The 23,066-nt window shown below is 37.7% G+C and overlaps 1 protein-coding gene across 31 annotated transcripts in view; it reads right to left on the minus strand.

The window, feature by feature from the left end:
* Positions 1 to 237: 237 nt before the first annotated feature.
* The window catches only part of NRCAM (neuronal cell adhesion molecule), an 85,349-nt gene continuing 62,520 nt past the window's right edge, over positions 238 to 23,066 (minus strand). For 18 of the 31 annotated variants that reach the window (XM_068973302.1, XM_068973300.1, XM_068973306.1 and 15 more), the window contains 3 exons: positions 11,598 to 11,729; positions 10,553 to 10,631; positions 238 to 475 (listed from right to left, as the gene is read on the minus strand). In XM_068973302.1, the coding sequence (XP_068829403.1) occupies positions 238 to 475; positions 10,553 to 10,631; positions 11,598 to 11,729 (449 nt within the window). Of the gene's footprint in view, positions 476 to 1,023; positions 1,036 to 10,552; positions 10,632 to 11,597; positions 11,730 to 17,886; positions 18,040 to 19,086; positions 19,207 to 23,066 lie in introns of all 31 variants that reach the window. The other 13 variants (XM_068973276.1, XM_068973275.1, XM_068973273.1 and 10 more) reach the window with 6 other exon arrangements.

A 23,066-nucleotide genomic window follows, 5' to 3' on the forward strand; every position in this document is an offset into this window, starting at 1 on the left:
TTCTTAGGAAATCAAGATGACCTATGCTGAATGAAAAAGTATACACTTTGCACCGCAGTTCACATTAAGATATCATTTGACTGAGTTATGTTCTTGCTTTGACAGTTCTCATCATATGAACACCCAGCAGCACACAGACTTTCTGCTTCTATGTTCATAGTATGAGAAGGTGGACAGACAAGTCCTTATTAAGATAAACATTTGAGAAAAGTTGGATACTGGCAAAGAGCTCACAAATTAGACAAATGAATTCATGGCGTTGACAGGAGATGGTGCCTCTGAGCTTTCGTTTCCTTCAGCTGGTTCTTTCTCTTTCTTACCACTGTACTGTCCAATAAAGGAGCCGTCCTCATTGAACTGGCCATTCACTCCCTCTCCATAGTCAACTAGGCTATCATCGCTGTCTTCCTTTTTCACAGTCCTGTCTGAAGGTGTTCGACTGCCTTTTTTTAAAGGCTTGTGGTCTTCCGCATCACTGGATAAAAAAAAAGATAAAACATGTTCGTCAAGATGGGCTCTTAGGTAAAATGCTTGGTTCTCAAAGATCAGGCATGCAAATTACGAGGAAGCATTTGGTGCCCTGAGCTTCTCTAGCCCAGTCTAATCGCCAGGTGGCCTTCAATGACCGGAATGTGGTTGGAATGAAAGTAGAGTGCAGAAATGGTTTAATCATGAAGTCTTCGATAGGTGGATGGCTTCGCAGGGTGATGTCAATATCAATGACAGATTCTGGCCCCTGATTTGGAAGCAACTCAGAAATTGTCACAAGCATTACCAAAGGAATAATTGAAAAAAGTTGAAAATCATCACTATTTTACTAGAATTCAAAAGGGTGTAAAAGCTTATGGTAGAGAAGTTAGTATGTTAAACTGCATAATATCTCTGATTTTTGGATATGAATGGAGAATGATTTTGGTTAAGTGTGAAATATGGATTTTTGTTTTTCTGAGCAAGAAGCAAAATCCTGCATCTCAAATCACTGTGTTATTGAGTGCAGGCCAGACTTGTAAACTTGAACCTTACCTTTCAAGAGACCTACACATTCCATTAAAGGGATGCAGAAGAAACAAATGAAAATAGCCTAAGAAAAAAAGCAAAATCCTTATACTGATTGCATATAGTATTATTTTTGATTAGTTAATGGATAAAGATTTATTAATTTGGAAAGAAACATAATTTAACTTCAGGGCATTACATCTGTACTATTAGTAGTGTGTCAATATATTCTGACAAGTGTGAGTGATGCCCAAATGTAAAAGCCAGTATTTCCTGCCCTTGTCTTTACCCCACCAATCCCTTCTCCCCAGCGTGTTATGCAGCTGACCCATATCAGATGGTAATCTGAGGAGTGTGACTTAATAAACATGTGTAGGACTCTCTATATATCTGCATATGTCTCTGTTAAACACCTAAGTATAACATCTGGAAGTAGAAGAGTAATTACTATATTTCAGAGCATTCACTCAAATGGTCATATAACTAGGTGTGCATGCTGACCTAGCCCTTAGCAGGTAATATTTGGTTTAAAAAATAAAAAGGAAAAAAAAAAAGCAATGACATATTTTGTATTCTTTCAAAGAACAAAAATGGGAAACATAAAACAACATTAGTTTAAAGAATTTGAAAGACTTCATGTAAAAGAGAGGCCCCTGAGCTGTAATATTTCACCTAGCAACTTGTGCTAGGACTTTACTCTTCCGTTTCCTTTGAAAAACGACTTCTTTCTAGCCAAGACACAAATATTTTATGGTATACGGATATTCTGGCCAATAATTCCTACTAGGGTCTCCAATTTTTCACCGAGAAGAAAATTTCAAGACTGGAAAACAATACTGGCTTTATGTGACACTGACAAAAGCTACTGAAAATTACCTGTGTTAGCAATACACAAGTGCTCGTCACAAACTGAATAAATGATATTATCACTGTTGTTAATAAATAACCGGGGAGGAATCACAGAATTTTGGAATGGCCTGTGTCTGGGAAATGTCAGGGGACATAGCAGCCAGTCTCCAACCTGGTGCAAGAATAACTTGTACATTTTTGGAATTAATCATTAGCTTCTAAGCTGTGCTTGAATAGTTCCTGTGAGTTATTGCCCATAACTTGGTGAGAAAATTCCACTGAAGAATTTAATGATGAGCAGAATTTTGTTACCTTGATTCCAACTAATAGTATTATTCTGCTTTAGAGAACTAATGTTCCAAGGTGTACACTCCAGGAAATTCTAGTCTATGACATTTCTTTGATTCATCCATCCACCCATCTATCTATCCACCCACCCACCATACATCTAATAAATGTTTATTTAGTGCCTACTCTAAGACAGGTTTGAGTCACTGGAGATATAGCAATAAACAAAATAGACAAAAACCTTCACTAAGTTTACTTTTTGAAGGGGAAAATACAGACAATCAACATATTTCAAAAATTAGTGACAGAGTGTGTCAGAAGGTGATTAGGTCTATGGAAAATACACAGCTGAGTAAAGAGAATGGAGGGTGTCAGGGGAAGGGATGGAAAGTTGACATTAAAGTAGGATTTCCAGAGAAGGCCTTGTTAAGAAGTGATATCTGATCAAAGACTTAGACAGAGTTGAGTTAGTCAGGTAGACAGCTGGAGGGAGAGCCATTATGACAGGGGTAAGTAGTTCAGCTGCCCTGTAGTAGGGCAAGCCTGTTCTAGGAATGGAAAAGGAGCTTGGGGTGGGAGAGGGGGAGAGAGGGGAGACAGATATTGAGATTAAAGTAAAGAGGTCATAGACCAGGTCATGTAAGGATCTGTCTCACTCTTGGTGAGACGGGAAGTCAATGGAGGGAGCTCAATGGGTAAGTGACCTGATATAATTTACATTTTTAAAGGATTACTATCATCAATATTGCAAATAGCCTACCCTAGAGGGAGGGGTTGGTGAACTACCCCAAAATTGGGCTGTGCCCATTTATTACGTATTGTTTATAGCTGCTTCAGTACTACAACAGAATTGTAGAGTTGCAACCAAAACCTTGCAACTTGTGAGGTCTAAAATACTTATTGTTGGATCTTTTACAGAAAGTTAGCCAACTCCTGCTCCAGGAGGCCAGGGAGATTACTGTGATAATTCAAGAGTGAGATGGCTGTGGCTCGGGAAAGTGTGGAACACTGGGCTGGAACAAAGTGGTATTACAGACATATTCTGGAGACTGCACCAATAGGACTTCTTGATGGGCTGGATATGGAAGAAACAGAAAAAGACAACACCAACATTTCTGATTTGAGTAGCATGAAGGATGGAATTACCCTTACTCTGGAATACAGCATGTTTGGGCTAGAAGACTGGTGGTCCAGTTTTGGACATGTTCAAATTTGACATGTCAGAGGAACCATTCATTTTGTGAGATAGTATAACACTATATAACACTGATATCTAAAACCAACAAGAACACTTTGAGAAAGTAAAAGTAACATTACAGGCTAATTTCACTTAGGAACATAGATGAGAAAATCTCCAAGAAATCATGAGCAAATAGAATTTAGCAATCGGCTAAAAAGAGAATATAGCATGACCAGGTTGGGTTTATCCCAAGAATGCAAGCTTATTGTAGCATTAAAACACCAATTCATGTAATTCACCATTTTTGCAAAAGAAAAAAATTTTTTATGATTATCCCATTAGATTTAGAAAAAAAGTTTTATGGTAAAACTTTTACCATAAAGGTAAAATCTGAAAAAAAAGATTTAGGAAAAAAGTTTCATTCACAGTAAAACTTTAATATACTAGGGACAGAAGTGTCTTTCTTAAATGTGTCTGTAAGAAACCCTGAATTAATGTCATCCTTGATGGTGAATGTTGAAAGTTTCTTGTTTAACATCAGAAATAACAATTCTAATCAAAACTGAATTGGAAATACTAAGTGACATGATGAGAAAAAAAAATAGAAGGCATATATTAAGAAGAAGAGAACGATCATTATTCATAAATAGTATGATTACATACATAAAAATTGGAAAGAACCTATAGGCAAACACTGGAATAAAAAGACAGCTTAGTACCATCACTTAATATCATATTAGCATAAAAGTAAGTTTGATCTAAGTACTTACAAACAATTGGAAATGAAATTTTAAAAATAATTCCATTTAGGATACCACAAAAATATGAAGTAGATAAGAACAAATCCAACAAAAATATGTGTATGATTCCCATGAAGAAAATGAAACTTGCATCCAAAGCTATTAAATAAGAGGTAAATAAATGGAGAGATATACCATAACCATGAATAGGAAGACCTCTGGTAAATGCGTTAACTTTCTTTACATTGTTTTTTAGATTCAGTTTATTTCCAGTAAAAACACAGCAGGCTTTTATATGGATCTTGGCAAGCTGATTCTAAGATATATAAGAACATGAGACGAGTCAAGAATATTTAAAATTTCTTGAGGAAGAATCACAAAGTTGGAGGACTTGACCTACTAGCTATCAAGACTCACCCCAAGCTACTATATTAAGACAGTTTAGTTTTGGTGCAGAGATAGACAAATTATGAGTGGAATAGAATATCAGACCCTGAAATGGAAACACAGGAAGATCTTTTTGTTGGTTTTATTCCTACATCAAAAAAATTTTAACATTATCCTATTGGAAAATCTGGGCTTCGCTGCTGGCTCAGATGGTAAAGAATCCACCTGCAATGCAGAAGACTCTGGTTTGATCTCTGGGTTGGGAAGATTCCCTGGAGAAGGGAATGGCTACTCACTGCAGTACTCTTACCTGGAGAATTCTACGGACAGAGGAGCCTGGCAGGCTACAGTCCATGGGGTCACAAAGAGTCAGACAGGACTGAGTTGCTAACACACACACACACATTGGACAAGTTTTTTTGTAGCAACATTTTTTTTTCATTAAAAAATTTATTTATTTTTAACTGGAAGATAATTGCTTTACAATGTTATGTTTTTTTTCTGCCATATATCAAGATGAATCATGCTATCATAACTATGAAAACTTTTAAAATCCTATTTTCCAATTATTTCCTGGTAGCAAGAAATATAATTGACTTTTATATTATTTTTTTTTTAGGTAGCATTACTAAACTCTCTTATGAACTCTAATATCTTCCTAAAGGTTTATTTGGATTTTTACACACATAATCGCATCAGTTATGAATAATGGCCAGCCAGTAAGGGGCTCCCCAGAAACATCCTTTCCAGTTTAATGGCCACGCGTGTGTGCCTAGTTGCTCAGTCATGACTGACTCTTTGCGACCCCACGGACTGCCTACCTAGCTCCTCCATCCATGGGCATCTCCAGGCAAGAATACTGGAGTGGGCAAGAATCTATAGCAACATGGGCTGTGCTCGAAAGACATGAAGTAAGGAAACAAGATATTCTACTCACAGAGTCTTTCCAGGAAAAGCTGTTCAGAGGCAGCTCAAGATCTTTTAAAGACGTGTGATATAAAGTCCTACTTCAGGAATTAGAATCTGGTTAAATGAGAAAAATATCTATGAGGCACCAGCACAGCGCCTGGCATGTGAACAGTACCTAACAAGTGAAAGCGCCCATCCACCTGCCATCACACCTCTTGGCTCCACTCCAGACCCTCTGCCTCAGAGAGACTTTTTCCTATGAAATACCTTGTATAACACATACACTTAGAACTTTCCAGATGAGATGGGTGGTGACAAGTCTGTGATGAAGCTCTGAATGAATGCCTGCCTCTTTCCAACTCAAAGATGAATTCTCTGATGACAGAGTAAGTCACCTGTTTTTGACATTGTGCCAAGGGAAGCTGCTTGGTCAAGTTTCAGTATGAAAGGGTAGTTTCCCAAACAAGAGGAATTTAGAAGTTACAGAAGATCATTGAAAAATCATATCCTTATTTAGCTATGTGGTATTTAAAGCTTAAAAATATCCATCCAGGTTTTTATGAGAATTTTTAAAGGACAGGAGGTATCAGATGTTAATTCTTAGCCTGGAATGGCAAAGATGAACAAGTTTCCAAAAAAGTAATAAAATCATCATAAAATAGTACATATAGCCACAAAATATGTTTTTGATACATATAATCATATCAGTCATAGATAATGATTATCTTTACTCAAGGCTATAGTTGTGCAATGGAATGGAACCTTCAAAACTCAGCTCCTGCATTACTCCCCCGGGACAACTTCTTGTGCCACCTCCTTCAAGGCCATGCACTTGGCTTTGGCTTCCTGACCCTGCTCCCTTGGCACCTTGGCTGTATCCCTTCCCTTTCAGCGCACTCTTTACACTATGCCCAGAGTGTCCTTTTACTTCCCTGCAAACCTCCCTTGACCATTAACTAGTGAGATAAGAGTCTACTGGTTTTAAAATCTCCACAGCCTAGAATACAGTAGGCACTTAATAAATATTGGCTGAATGAATTCATTGTAACAATAAAAGAGTGTGCATTTTAGAAATTCTTTAAAATTCTAACTTTAACATTTTTTTTTCATTTTTTTTCTTCATCAATTTTATGATGTCAGACAAAGCACTGGAACCAATTCTTTCCTTCTCTTACCCTAAAGAATCAATTTTAGAGAGTTTACTTTTTTAAAACGGCTGTGCACACAGAAAGTATCCATTGAATGTCTGCAAAGTAAAAACGCAGCAATGATGGATACATCTGTGATCACTAGGTCTGATTCTCCTGTGGTCACCACCCTACCATGGTCAAATCATGCTGCAATAATTTTTGACATCCACAAACCAAACACTCCCTCAAAAGCCCGTCACTGTTTATACTGCTCATGATCAGTTTATGTCTCTGAGCAGAATAAATCTAAAGTATATATCAAATGCAATATATGTGCACATCATCCGTGCCTCCTGAACATGGGTTAGCATGCATGCAGCAGGTCATGTTCACATGACAAGACTCCCATGCCAAGAGCCTCCATGAGATACCATGGTCACATGGCTTATGACCTATGTTCATTCTGGTTTTTAAAGGGATGGATCTAAAGAATAAAAAAATACTTACACAGTTGGTTGCATTGTTTCTCTGATTTTTCTATATGTTAGTAAGGATGCAGATCCTACTGTCTGTATAATTAAAGAAACAAACAAAGAAAGCTGCAGGCTTCCACCAGAGGGTGACTGTTTGGGGGTGGGTGTTGGAGTGAGAGTACAAGGTTGCAGCATATGCAAAAAAAAAGAAAAAAAGCCCATCAAATCTGGCCATTGAAGTTCCATCCCTTTTGCACTATGAAATACTCCCCGGCTCAGAGCCAATCACACAGAAATGGCTTCATCCTCAAGCATGAGAATAAGCAAATCATCAACAGAATTCATTAACATTTAGGCAATAGTCTTGATTTTGTGTGTGTCTGTGTGTGACAGAATATTAATTTATTTTCAGAATGAAAAAGAATAAGAATCAATAAATAAAACAGAGCTCAAAAACTTTTAGAAGGTGCAAGTAGAGAAGGGACTCTTGTGACTGTCACTCTTGTAACATTTAAGTGTATTATTTAAAATTCTATAATGATCAGTTGAATCCAATTTCATTCATGTGACATCTGTGGAATGAAAGGTTTTTTAGTTTCTTCCAGCAGAAAAGAAACCAAAGGAAAAAAATTCTCAGGTCATGCCAGGAAGTCATAAGACAAAGCCACATCTGTAGAAAAGGGTGGCTGGGTGTTTTGGGAAGTGATTTCACTTGTGGGATTGTCCTTACGAACTTTCAGCTTCAGTGAAAAAAAATCACTGAGTTGTGTTTCAGGTTTAAGACACCTGTCAGAACCTTATCTCCTTCGGCAATTCCCAGATCTATAGAATTTCAAGTTTTTTTTTCTTCACAAATGAACCAATGAGTTTGTTCTTAATAAACCCAAGGAAAAGTCTTTCTCTTCTGAGAAACTCAAGACATTAGCTAAAAACAGCTATTTGAAAATGCTTCACAAACATACCATGTATGAATTAACACCAAGACAAAGAATCATGACCAAAGAAATATAAACACAGTGATAATGAGGCCAGTAACTAAATACTCACTATGGACTGCTCTGAAACCCCAGATCACATTAAAACTCATTGGTAGATGGTTTATAAGGAGCATAGAAATCATAGAACTAGCAGCCTTCAGAGATGATCCCATACTTGAACAACTCTGTTATTTTATAGATGGAAAAAGCTGACACTTGGATTAGATGTCATATCTAAAGAAATCAAAGGTAAGGGCTAAGTTGACAGCAAAACGAAGTCTCTTGATTCCAGATGAGTTCACATTCAACCTCGATTTTAATCATGTTGTAATGGAGTAGGCAGAAGAGGGACCCTGAGAAAGCCTTCCTACATTAGATCATGGTTTCACATAACTGTGAGACCAAGTTGACATTTGAGATGCACAGAGTGAGCAGTATGTTGCCAGATTCATTTGGGCATGTTAATGTAGAACGGAAATCCATCACCATGTGAAGAATATATGGAGAGCAATAGTTTGTTTCTGGTTTGTGCAAATACATAACTTTTTCAGGCTATATAAAAAATTTGGCTTTATCACAATAAACAGTGGTGCACATATCTTGGGTAGAATTCTAGTCATAGGAACACTAAAAATAACAAGTTGTTCAGTAATTCTGGACTCTCTTACTTTACAGGAGAAATATGTAGGAGAGTGAATGAAATCAGCAAAGATTTCAACTCATCCAGTGTTAAGGCCTGGTTACCCTTGGCTGCGACCCTCTGCAGGCTGCTTTAATGCATTAATATTACTTTGTGGATGGACCAGTGGGGATGCCGAATGAGGTTTTCATACCCTTTCAGCCTTGTAGTCAACATCTGACATCAAGACAACCCTCACTAGATGTTTTTCTGTATCCTAAGATCCAGAATTCTGAAGAGTTTTAAAAATCATAGTCACCTCTTCTGGAAAGGAAATTACAATGAAAGCTGAGGTGCTGAGACACACAGGCAAAGCACTTATATCTGTGTGGAGACTGGTGTGAATCCAACTTTGTAAAAAAAAAAAAACCATAGTTTTTCTCAATCAGTTCTCATATTTCTTACCCTTGGCTTTATTTTGCCCCTCGTGATGTTGACATGGTCATACCAAAAATGAGCTCTAGAGATAAGTAAAAATGAATACACATATCTTATTTATAAATATCATCTGGCAATCACAAATAGTGACACATTTTGTTTTACCTCAAAGCCTTTTCTTTTGGCAAGAGAGAGTCTCAATACTGGCCCAGTGCATATTTAAAAGATTATACTTTATATAATCAAGAGGCTTACAGAAAGAAAGAACAAGGTGTAAAAGCGTTTTTGATTAATAGATGCATTTTTTTGGCATACCAAAATCCCAATCTTTTAATTGGATAAATATATCTTTTGTTTCTGCTTTTAAACATATCTAAAACAATCATTTATCTCTCTTAAATACCTACACCCCCAGGCAAGAAAATCTTTGTTTAAAGAGCTTCTTTCGTTTTTTAAAAAAACTATTTAGCACATAGGTTACATTACATTTGTATATTACATTTGTCCTTAATGATGGAGCTAAGCCAAGAACATTTTATTTACCAAAACCCTGTAAATTAACACACTGCCTCCAGGGCTGTGATATTTCTTAATAATTAAGAGCTTCTAAAACCACCATTGAAGTGGGCATTGAAGTGAAGAGAAGTGAAAGTTGCTCAGTTGCGTCCGACTCGTTGTGACTCCATGGACTGTAGCCTGCCAAGCTTCTCTGTCCATGGAAATCTCCAGGCAAGAATACTGGAGTGGGCAGCCGTTCCCTTCTCCAGGGGATCGTCCCAACCCAGGGATCAAACCCAGGTCTCCCACATTGCAGGTGGATTCTGTACCATCTGAGTCACCAGGGAAGTCCAAGAATACTGGAGCGGGTAGCCTATCCCTTCTCCAGGGGATCTTCCCAACCCAGGAATCAACCCGGGGTCTCCTGCATTCCAGGAGGATTCTTTACCAGCTGAGTTACCAGGGAAGCCCTCTTAGCCATCATTTCATGATTAATAGGAGGGTGTATAGGAACCTGTTTTGGTAAAAAAAAAAAAACCCTTCTAATAAGGACGAGAAAAGTAACATCAGAAAAGCACTGCTTAGAGAATGACAGGGATAGTCTGCTTTATAATACAGGTTTGTAGAGTACTATTGTTTTAACTCTTATTGTAACACTTGAGCTTTTCTATGTTGATCAATTATAGCGAGGGTCTCTGGAAAACAGGCCAGAGTGGGAAACGCTCCATCTCCAAACCTACTACTACAAAGGAAATTTATAATGAAAAGGGAGATTTTTTTTTTTTTTGGTCTATGCCACACAGCTGGTGGGATCATAGTTCTCTGACCAGGGATCAAACCCAGGTCCTGGCAGTGAAAGTGCCAAGTCCTAACCAAAAGTGAGATTACTTTAACTGTGAGGGGTGTGTAAACATTTATACATGGAAGTGTTTCTTAACTAATTTTTGAGATAAATAGGCAATTCCAGGCAAAGCATGTTCCTGGCTGAATCCCACTGCAGGCAAGACTGAGTATGGTATCTGTGAAGGGCAGGGAGAATGAAGGGTGACTAAGAAGCAGGGGACTCACCTGTATTCTCCAAAAGTGCCATCATCTTCTTTCATAGGCTGGATTTCAGGATCTGCGTGGGCATCTTCCTTTTCTTTAACTAAAAAATTACCAAAAAAATTATTATCTTTTGATCCTGTGTTTCCTTATTCAAACTCTTTAGGAGTACACTCTATGAGATATATAGCAGTGGGAAAATTATTCTATACGCCATAGATGTTATGCAACCAGATGTATCATGCGGCCAAGCATTTATTTATTGGCCCCACCTCCCCAGTCAGGGATCGAATGTAAGCCATGGAGGTGCAAGCCCAGAATCTTAACCACTAGGCCACTAGCGAACTCCCTATGCACATATTTTGATGTATTAGTCTCTTGGAGGTAACCTAGAAAAACAGAACAGGTTAGAATAACCTAGAATATTTTGTTAACTGATAAAGTTAACCTTATGAAAGCATTTTGGCACAAGTTTCTTACTTGATAGGAGAATAAGTCTTAAGTTTCTAAGATTTCCCCCTATTTTACCAATCTATCTGTTATCTATATTCATGGGTACAAGTTGCTTTGGAAATCTATTCTTTTGTAAATTTTTTTCCCCTGTCACTGAAAGGGAAATGGCCAGGTAAAAAGAAAATAGAAATTCACTGGATCTATTAAATTGAACAAAACATTAACTGTATAGAGAAAGCACTGTTACACATCATATCAGGATCCAGTTCAGGCATTACTTCCTCTGGGAAACTTCATGTTTCCCTTCTGCCCCTGCCTGCTGGTTTTAGATGCTGTTTCAGCACCTATTGACTCATGTGAAGCCTAAGGAAGCAGAGTCAACAATATCTTCAGAGGACAGATTCATTTGCTCCCCCAGAATTGTCTTTTGATCCTTGGCAATTTTTAGGCTTCTATTACATACAAAGGGATCAGCAAGTGTCTGAACAGAAAGTCCGAGTGTATGGCTCTGGGAAGATACACTTACTGCAGTCTCCGTGATGACTCTCATGATCTCTTTTTAGTTTCACGGATTATCATGCAGCATTAGAGGGCAATTTCAATCTTTGTTTCTTACCTGGATATTTACCACCTTTGTTTCTTCTGATGAAGCAAACAATCAGCAAAATTAGGATCAGGAGGGCGACAGCACACATTAGACCAATGAACCAGCCCTGAGTTGCTATATCCACTTGGCGGCTTGCCATCGCTGGAAAACAAGTCAATGGTGTCAGTGCCAGTGGGTTAAGGAGGAGGTGAGAAGTGTTGTAGCTTCTTTCAGTAAAAAAAAAACAAAACTGCCATGTACATGAGCTTTTCTTTATTTTACATGTGGCCCCACATTGGAATCTGCCAGTTACCAATCAGGAGTTACATCAGTATTCAATGGTGAGAAATCTTCAACAATTAAGAAAATTCAAATGGAGATATCTGACTGCTAACACATTCAATGCTAACAAACCCTGCTGAGCACTGCCTTCAGTTATTTTCACTACATATTTTCAACAGAAACATAGTCCCAAACCAATGAAAACATTTATTGTTTACAGGATATGTTTATGTACAATGATAAGAACAGAAGATCATTTTAAACAGAACAGAATGTATACATCTAATGGAGTATTTTTCTTTCAAAGGAACCACTTTCAGAGGCTAAAATATCATTGCAATAATGTTGCCATTTTCCCCAAATGTTTTAGAAACTGTTAAAAAGAAAACTTTCCACACATGAAACCTTTCCACATAAGATAACCAACCTTATTACTTTATATAACATCTTGATTTGTACACAAAATATTCCTTAGATTTATTTTTCATCTCATTTGCCAGAGTTCTGAAGACTCCGGGGAAATTTCTGAAAAATCTTATTTACCATAAAAGGATCAACATGTAATATTCAATATCGCTCAGGATCCAATCCAAAAACTATTAGGTCTATCTTTATCAGTGGTATTACTGGAATAAGTGGCCAGTTTAAAGAGAATAATACCCAATCACATGTATACATATTAAGTCTTCATCTATTTGAGTCAAATAATGTGAAGCCCTTTATTCAACCAATCACAGTATGCAAATCTCTTAAGAAAAACACGGAATAATTAGCATTTCCAGTATTGTTCAAAAGTGTCAATCAAATGGGACAAAGTGCAGCATCAATGGCTATTCAGAAAAGCCCTTGAGAATTTGTTTCAAGACACTGGTATAAAATTTTTTAAAAACCTTGATTTTTTCCCTCTTTTTACCTTAATCAAGGTAAAGGGTCTTTTTTTTCTTTTTATTGGTAAGAACGCCTGTATATCATTCTTTTAATTTGACTGAATTTCTTCTGAATCCATTAACATGGTTGGGTTAGGTGAATGTGATTGCTGGATGCAGAAAGAAGCATGTCGACAAGTATCCCAGGCTACTGTATGTTGCAAAAACAGCAACTTATTGCCTTTTTTCTCCACTCAAAGGATAGGGAGAAAAATGAAATGCTTAAAATCAAGTGTGAAGAGGAATGTGAAAAGTTATGCGGATGTGCGCTGAAGAAATAAAATGAGAAGTGAAATACATTCTTTGGACTATGAATCAAATTGCTGGTAGCCGGTCCCAGTAGCCTCTTGGGCCTCACTGGGTGGAGGGCTTTTGAATTGTATCATCACTAGATACAACTGAAGCAGGAGTATGGGCAGGGCTCCCCTTCCATACACATACCATAACCATCACTGGGAGGATGAAGATGAGGATGATGATAATGAGAACTAACATTTTGAAACTTATTCTACTAGGCACTGTACTGAGGGCAAAATCTCATTCAGTCTTCACAAAAATCCTTTGAGGTAAGCATGAGGACTATACACAAACTCAGAAGGGTAAAGACCTTGTCTGAGAGTCAGAGCTTCACCCAAGACTGTGGATTCCAAAGAACATGGTACCAGCCATTACACACTACTGCTATAAGGCACTGGTGTCCAGGCATCAACTCTGCAGAAGTCTTTACAAAGAACAAACTGTTGTAGGGACCTGCATCTTTTAAATATTTTAGAAGTCCATCATTACACATATTCTGGCAACATAGTTCTGTCAGTTTACACACGGTCTCTGACTGAGTACATTTTCTTCAAAGCTGAACCAAAAATTAGCTGATGTAAGTCTATGGAGCCTTTGCTTGAAGTTACAGAGTCCTTGTTTTTAATATGCTTAAAGCTTTACAGTCCTGTAATAAATACTATCTGCATTTACATTTTTCATCTAATTATATGCAACTGATGAGGGCAAAATGCAAGAAGATACTGAAGTATCAGCACAGACATTGTCTTAGGAAGATACTGTCAAAACTGAACTGCCAATTGGTGGTTTGTGGCTACACAGCTATGCACAAAGTGGAAATGTTTCTTGACAGCTAATAAAGGAACCTCCAAGTTGACTTTGAGTTTTGCCCCTATGTCTAAAGAAAAAAAGCATGTCTCACTACCCCGTTTATTTAAGACTGGGCAGACACAGGATGTTGAGGTGCATGTGTATGTATGTTCACACACACACATTCAAGTGTACCAGAAGTTGATATAAAACAAAAATTATGTAAGTGAAAAGAGTTTCTACTGATTTCCCTTCCACATAAAAAGGAATATGAAGTCCAGAATGACTATAAGAGACTTTAAATGTTCCAGGACATTCCAAAAATCATCTTAACTACAAATGCACATATTACTAGAAATCCAAGTCATGGCCACAGCTATGCATCTCTCTCTCTCTCTCTCACACACACACACGATGAAGGCTGTGAGGTTTTTTCTTCTTGAATAAGAGTTAGTAGGATTGGGTAGGAGAGCAACAGAGGATTGTCCCTTTATTTAAAAAGTTTACAGTAAAAATCTATTCATGTATTAGTTGAATAAGCCATATAGCAATACATTAAATAGACAGACCTAAAGAATATGAAAACAGAAAGGAAACCAGAGACAGGAAATCGATTTTGTTTCCTAGAAGTTAGTCTTAACATCAGTCTTCTCTATCACCTTGCCTATTGTCTAATGCTTAACCTGTGTTCTGTGGAAGTAGGTCTTTGAGGAAAATGCCCTTGAGTACTTAGGATCATAAAATAGACATGGAAGACAACAGGCTCACAGACTCAGGAAACCAACTTATGGATACCAAAGGGGAAAGATGGGAGGAGGGATAGATTGGGAGTTTGGAATTCACATATATACACTACTATATTTAAAACAAATAACCGGTAAGAGCCTACTGCATAGCCCAGGGAACTCTGCTCAACTTTCTGCAATAACTTAACTGGAAAAAGAATAGATACATGGATATGTACAACGGAATCACTTTGTTGTACGCCTGAAACTAAAACAATATTGTTAATCAACTATATATACTCCAATATAAAATAAAGTTAAAACTTTTTTTTAAAACATGGAAGAAAAAGAGTGAGATAAATGGCTATTTTTGAAGAATCCATTATGTATAAAAGTGACCTGTTGAAGAGTTAAAATAGTCAAAACGTTTAAAAAGGGAAAAAAATTATTTTGGTCAAAGTTTGGAGGCAGTTGACCAAAGGAAAAAAAAAAAAAAAGAAACAACCCAGAACCCACTGGGGAAAAAAAAAAACAAACTGTTGGGCCCAGTAAAATTCAATTTGTTTTAAATCTTTTGTGAAAGGAGAGGAGAGACTCAGTGATTGGAGGAAAGAGGTGAGAAAGCAGGAAAAAGAGGTAGGAGTCTTAACAAACGTGCAGGTAAGAAGCACAACAGCAGGATATCTTCTTTAGTCCTGTTTTTCAGTGTGTGCCATAGGAGAAAATTATGAAATAGACCTTAAGGACTTCCGTAGTGGTCCAGTGATTAATACGCTTTCCAATGCAGGAGGGTTCAGGTTTGATCCCTGGTGGGGGAGCTAAGATCCCACATGCCTTATGGCCAAAAAACCAAAATATGAAACAGAAGTAATATGGTAATAAACTCAATAAAGACTTAATAAAAATGGTTCATATCAGAAAAATCATCAAATAAATAGATCTTAAAAAAACAGTATCAAAGAAAGAGATGGTGTCATGCTAAGAAGAGTCACCAAACAAGCACAGGTGAAAGTTGAGTCTCAGTTTCTAACATGAACAGAACTCAGAGAGAGAAGCAACTCATTCATACGGAGAGTTAAAAATTCAGCCAGGATGCTATGTTTCCATGCCAGGCACTAGCGTTCGCACCTTGAAATCTAGCTGGAGGAGTGAGAATCAAGAGTGGCAGAAGATCATGAACCCTACAGTTCATCCCACAGCCCTACAGCATAGAAAGAGAAACTAGGAGGACCAGTAAGCTGGATTAACAGCATCTGACCTCCTAGAGCTAATATGTTAAGTAAGGTCACTACGGTTTAATGGATGTTTATCCCCTTAACAGGGAGGCCTGGTGTGCTGCAGTCCATGGGGCTGCAACGCAGAGTCCGACAGGACTGAGCGACTGAACTGAACTGATTCTCTTAACAGTTACATTTACATGTCAAAGGTGACAATAGCTGGTTGTGGCCTTATCCTGTTCTCCACTGCTGACGCACAAGAATGGCCCACCCCTGAGCGCTCATCTTGAAACTTACTTGCCAGCTTCTGCTATTATTGTAGGTATAACCACGTCAAAGACAAAATTGTTTTCTAACGGGTTTCGTTTGCTCTCTGTCCTAGAAAATGACCAAAAGAAAAAAAATGCCGCAACTTGATTTTGTGGATCGAAACTAATTCTAGCTAGATCTGCAAAGTAGGAGTACACTGGGACCATGAAGGGTCCAGAATAGATGGAAAGACATTCCAAGAGCCAAACTGAATGGTCCTTTTTGCTGCTGTTGGTTTTGCTTATTTGTTGGCCATGTGGGATCTTAGTTCCTTGACCAGGGATCAAACCAGTGCCCCCTGCACTGGAAGGCAAAATTCTTAACCACTGGACTGCCAGGGAAGTCCCTGAAGTGGTCACTTTGCAGATGACCTGTTCCCCTTGGATATGGGCCTCTGTGACCTTGAATGGTGGGTGTAGAGAGAGCTTATTCTCAGTGTTGAAAATATGAGCTCTCTTGCGTTCTAGCTGGGTGATAGGGCAGGCCCATCACCTCTCATTACTGGTTGTTGACATGGGGTGGAAGTGGGTAATAACAGTCTCCTTCACAAGATTGTTGTAAGGACTGAATGAGATAAGCCAAGAAAACCATTCACTTAGTAGAGATTAGCACTGAATAAATGCTAATACTAGGGCTGTTACTATTATTAGCATCCTAACTCTATATGGATAGAATAGATAATTCAGCTTTTAGTATTTTGAAATTAAAAGTTCTCAGTAACAAAAAATGAATTCTTTTAATACAGAATTTTCCTAGAACTCTGTACACTTATGGATATGAAAGTACAAAGAACAGAATAACAGAAAAATATTTTCCCTTAAGCATTATGATTTTAGCATATGAATATTTTCATAAGGTATTTTAATACTACATTTATTTAATATGTTTTTAAATATTACCTATGGTTTTTCTTTTTTTCAAACCACTCATGTTCTTTTCTAAATTAGAAGAAATGAGTTTAAAAATCATAAGGCTTAGGTAAGGAAAGACACACGAAAAAATACATATTTTCCTATGAGTTCTACAGGAAATGCAACATTTCCCCAAGAATGCATGAAGTGAGTGAATATAACATGATTTTATGAATCATAAAATGAACACATACCACACAACCCTTTAAATTGAAGCAAATAGGGATTATTTTCTATCTTATGAGGAAATATGGATATTTTTATACCTTACAAGAATATTTTTCTTTATTTTAGAGACTTTAATGTCCTTGTGTATTTTGATAATATTCACCTAACTAAAATATATACAAGCAGTCGAACAGAGTATGATAATGAAGTACATGAAGTTAATAATTTTTTGTTCTACAGCAGTTTAATATTCTTCACATCAGTGTCACACAAACTGCAGGGTTCGGTTGGATTACAGTCCATTCTGACATTAAAAATTGTGACTGTATCAATGAGCTGTTCCAGCTCTAAAGCATTTTAAAAATTCTGTTCTAACTCTGAGGGAAAGTTGAGACATATAAATGGTGTGAAAAATTGAGTCACCTAAATCATGTAGGGTAGGAATCATATTTACCTCTGATTTTGTAATGGTTTTGGCAAACGTGATTAGAAGGTGATTTGCTCAATTCTGTAATTCATTTGATATAAAGAGCCAAAGACAATTAAAAACCCAACTCGCCACCCAACTGGGCCCCACAGAAGGACAGTCTCAGCCCTACCCACAATACAGCTCCATCAGCCTCCCATCTCCAGCTGGAGCACTGGGTGGCTTCACTTCTGACTGGGAGCCAGAACTGGTGTGGTGTGCACCTCACCTGGGCCTGTCTCAAACACATCCTCTGAACTCACAAAACCAGAGTCCCCCTCAGCACCAACTCGAACTTTGTATGCTGTTCCTGGCATTAGACCCTTTAACCCAAAGAAGCTCCGAGAACCATTTACAATTTCTCTCCTCCATTCTTCTTTGCCTATGGAAATTTTGCAAAAACAACACATTTGAATGTTTTAAGGGAACAGAAGTCATTAATGCTTCAAGAAAGGAAAATACACGGTATAGGCAAAAGACAAAATCTAAGGTGCTTCAGTTTATCATTTTAGATGATATAAGTTGAGTTGTGTCAAATAAATCAATGAAAATGAACAGCTACATGACAACGTCCTCAAAGAAAAATCAACTGGATATCAGATGACATTTTAACTGCATATATACCCACTGGATTAAATCTTTTTAACACAAAGGAAACTTCTTGATCTGTACCTTGCCTTGTGAAATTCCTGACTTTCTCTAACGATATTTATGAAAAGAACTGTAATACGTTAAACAGCTTGATCCAACTATGGAAAGAACTGTTTTGTTTTTTTTTTTGATTCACAAGACAAATCTTTCAGTAAACTTAAATGCCTTCAAATTTACCCAAGTTACAGATTCAACCTTTCTCAAGTACTGGTATTTCTAAACTCATAGTTTTGTTTGTTTTATTTTTTAATATTTTTTGCACAATAAGGGTCTAAACAGAAAGCTGGACTATATTCAACATTTTGTCACAAACATTCACTGGCCACCCAGCTCATTAAGTGCAGAGCACTGTATTAAGGAGGAGGACTGGATTCTCACACACTCCAAAAATTAAAGTTGCCCCATCTCCTAGTAGATGTGGCCAGGATATAAGTAGAGTACCTGACTTAGGAATACATTAAATATAGAAATAAAATTATTTTTTATTATTCTTATTTACAAGTCATGGATAAAGAGTTTTAAGTACCACAATCTAAAAATAACAAATGCAATGGAACTTATTATGTCCCTTGTATTTCATAACATGAACCAACGAGACTCCTAGTTATGTATAAAATATATAGGTTGATGGTTCACTCTAATTTTTTCACATATATTGGATTCATTTATTTAGATCAAGTTATTTTTCCAGATGATCCACAGTACATCCTGAAGATGTTCTCAATCTCTTCAAATATAGCCCCCCAATTAAAACCCAGGTAATGAAATCATTTCTTACTGCCAGCTACACCATATTCAACATAAAAGTTCACAAGCTCTGGTCCCTCATACTCCCAACTGATATTGGCTGAGGTCTCAGCAGCGGCAGTAGTAAGTTTGCTGATCCTGGGGTATACTGCTTAAAATAAATATACAATAGAAAAATAAAACAGATAGACAGACAAGTCAAATTGCAAAATCAAACACACACACAATGTAAAATAAGTTTAAGTACTCTGAAATTGTTCAAGTCAAATAAAATTGATTGTTAACAGGGTTCATTTCTACTTCACTTTAGAAAGGGTTTTCATTTCTTAAGTTACAGCATTAGGAAATAAATGAGAAATCAGAAATAATGACACACACATATTAAAATGTATGAGTTCTATGATGTGGGTCCTAAACACTATTAACTGTTGTCCACGAGGGACAGTCTGAGACATCACAGTCTCCATGTACTGAGGTACAGTGGGGATGGGATGCTGAACAATGCTAGGGGCAGAGGTCACAGTGTATGAGACTGCAAGGTCAAACCCAATACTAGTGGCTGCTTTTCCTTGCTACTTATCATCTCAGTGTAAGTCTTTAATGAATTGGTGTTTAGATAAGAAAAAGAGTAGTGGCTTCTGATGTGTTTTGAGTCACAAATTTCTTTAAGAATCTGCCTCTGGGAAATTCAGGGACCCCAGGTGAGAAGCATCTGCCTTAGAGAAGGTTGGATAGTTAGGGAACACTGAAAAAGAAGCTGCAAAGAAAATGCTCAATACTAGTTAGCAGAAGTGAAGAAACAAGAAATAAAATGAATAAGAACTACTCACTTGACACAGTCCAGAGAGCAAGATAATCTTACTTGACAACTGTTCGTTACATACCACGTTCTGAGAAAATCACAGTGTAATCTAAACTAAGGCCACCTGATGCGAAGAACTGACTTCTTGAAAAAGACCCTGTTGCTAGGAAAGACTGAAGGTGGGAGGACAACAGAGGATGAGATGGTTGGATGGCATCACTGAATCAATGGACATGAGTTTGAGTAAGCTCCGGGAGTTGGTGATGGACAGGGAAGCCTGGTGTGCTGCAGTCCATGGGGTACCAAAGAGTCAGCACAACTGAGTGACTGAACTAAACTGAACTGAATCTAAACAGCCTTCTGAAACATCAGATTATGGATCCTATATGATGCTACATGCTTGCCACCTAGTTAAGATGACATCTACAGTCATTAAAAGATGTTATTTGGTTACCTGAGCATGACAATTCTATCAGCCTTACCACAATGGCCTACAGTAAAAATGACATAGTTATAGCTATATTAACTTGAGTAGTTAAACAGTGATAAATCAGATTATTATCCCAGGGGAAATATCCTAAGATAGTAAACCAAAAAGCAGCAATGGGTTTATTCAGGCTCTGAAATTAAATTCCAAATTATGTTATATAATTTGGAAGCCAAAGCCCTCTACTGAAATAAATTCAATGAAACAGCATTTCTTAGAATCAAAAAGAGAAGTATATTAAACAAATTCAATAATGCATTTGACCTCTGACATCTAATTCACCATCACATATATATTGCATGCCCCTCTGTGCTAAGGATGGGGGATAGCAGAAAGCAAAACTGATTATGGAATTACACAGGGTCCTTCTGTGGACCTAGCTGATTTTAGTTGTTTGAGGTTTTCCTTTTAAAGGAATTGTAATAAAAATATGATCAATCAACAGAGACACAGTTAAAATATTCCCTGTATCTAAAGCATCAGTGGCAAAGAATTCAGGCAAAACACTAATTTTCCTCAAAAAATTTTGGAATCACGGAACTGAGGAATGTAGTCTTGGTGTAATTATGGAAGATGTTCAAGGCAGAACCATACCTTCCAACAGAAGAGCAATTTGCTGCTGCTTCTGTTTTTGCTGATTCTTAAAGGTACCCAGAGAAAACAGTACAACTTCCTAAGGTTATCCTGTTGGGCCCTTCTTATCACAGAGAATTCTAACCCTCTTTGTTTTTAATCCCCATTCGTGCACTTACTGAACCAACACTCCTGAGGACCTACGATGTGCTGGTGTCATTTCTCCTCTGGGCTTTATCTGCTGCTGCTGCTGCTGCTAAGTCACTTCAGTCGTGTCCAACTCCGTGCGACCCCATAGATGGCAGCACCCCAGGCTCCGTCATCCCTGGGATTCTCCAGGCAAGAACACTGGAGTGGGTTGCCATTTCCTTCTCCAGTGGATGAAAGTGAAAAGTGAAAGTGAAGCTGCTCAGTTGTGTCCGACTCTTCGCGACCCCATGGACTGCAGCTCGCCAGGCTCCTCCGTCCATGGGATTTTCCAGGCAAGAGCACTGGAGTGGGTGCCATCGCCTTCTCCACTGGGCTTTACCTAGTCTGTATCTAACCCCTCTTCCTACTGTAAGTCATTCTCTGCAGAGACCACCGGCAGAGTTAACTAAGCTTTAACTTCCAAAACTACATCTCTGATTCCGTCACTTCCCTGTTTCAGATGTGGATGGCTTACTTCTGCCCACAGGTGGACTGCTATGTTTAACCCAAATATCCTGTGGGTTTTTAAACCCCGTGACTGTTTATGCCACCTCCCAAGAATTTATACAACCCACCTTCCTGATTCACCTGCCAAAATTCCTTCTGTCCTTCAAAGCCCAGTTCAACATTACTTTCCTTGGGAAGTTTTTCTTGATCCTGTTTGGCAAAATAAATGGTTCACTCCCCTAAGATCAGATAATATTTTGTTCCAGTTCCATCTATTTTCATTCTTTTTTTTTTTTTAACGTGTTGTCTGTCTTACCTGCTAGATTATAAGCATACCACAGGCAGAATTTGCCTTACTGTCCAACACACAGTGCCTTAAAAAGGGCTGGTGCTTTTTATGGGCCAGATAGATGAGCTGTTGAACTGACTGAATCTTCTCTATAGTTGGGGATTTGGAATGGGGAGAGGGGTTGTTCCTTTGTTTTTGGTTTGGTTTGGTCCAGGCCAAATAAAGTTGTGCACTTTAAACTTGCTTTTGACTCACTGGCCTTGTTTCTTGAACTGATCAGTAGCTGTGGGACTGACTCTGGTATACTGATAAAGTGAGAGACTCTGACCACAGAGAGGATGCGTCACCAGTCCCTTAGTCAGAGCTCTCCTCTGCTCTGTCCTGTTTGACCACAGTCAGCTGCTAATTCAGTCAAGAACTAGGTTCAGTTCTTGACTTACCAGTTAGTTTTTCCCTATTCCTTTGCCCGAACTGGTCACCTCACACAAATGCTCTGATGCCTGCTCCCAAGGTGAGAAAGTAGGTAATAATCCATAGATAAAGCAGTGTCTATCCATCAGCAGTACTGGGACCATAAGTCAAATCCATTATCCATGTGTTTTCAGTTCATTTCTACAGATGCCCTCCCAGGTCTATTTACCCAGAGACCCTGAAACTATTGAAAGGGACATAGAAATTGAACAAAGGCAGCCAAATGACTATAATTTCTTATACCAGGATTGAGAGTTTTGACCAAAGACCAAAAGAAGTGACTCCTGAAGACGTCAAGAGTACAAGAGTGCCTATTTCCATGCTCAAACTCAGAAGAGTGGTAAGAAACAGGGTCAGCCTAGAGAAATACACCTAACTGAATTCTAAGTTTCTAATTCATGATTTTGATAATAATTTTGTAATTCTATATTTGAAAGCTTGGGTTTCATGAACATCTCTTAAAATCTGTAAGAAAATTTAAAAATGTAAATTTCAAATCTATCTTAATGAAGAAGGAAAACAGAGAAGAGAATAGAATTCATTCCCAGAATTAAAAAAGAAATATTTTAAGGAAGGAAAACCCAGGGAGACAAATTATTCTTCAGCACTTTAAAGCCTCATCATGGTTAAATATCATCACTTTATGTAACCAATGTTTAATTACTGGTATACTATTAAATGAAACAATATAGAAAAAAGGTTAAATTTAGCTTTTTTTAAAAAATTTTAAACACCATAATCTTATCTGAATTC

This window comes from Capricornis sumatraensis, chromosome 5 (genome assembly GCF_032405125.1).
Source record: "Capricornis sumatraensis isolate serow.1 chromosome 5, serow.2, whole genome shotgun sequence".
Lineage (NCBI taxonomy): Eukaryota > Metazoa > Chordata > Mammalia > Artiodactyla > Bovidae > Capricornis > Capricornis sumatraensis.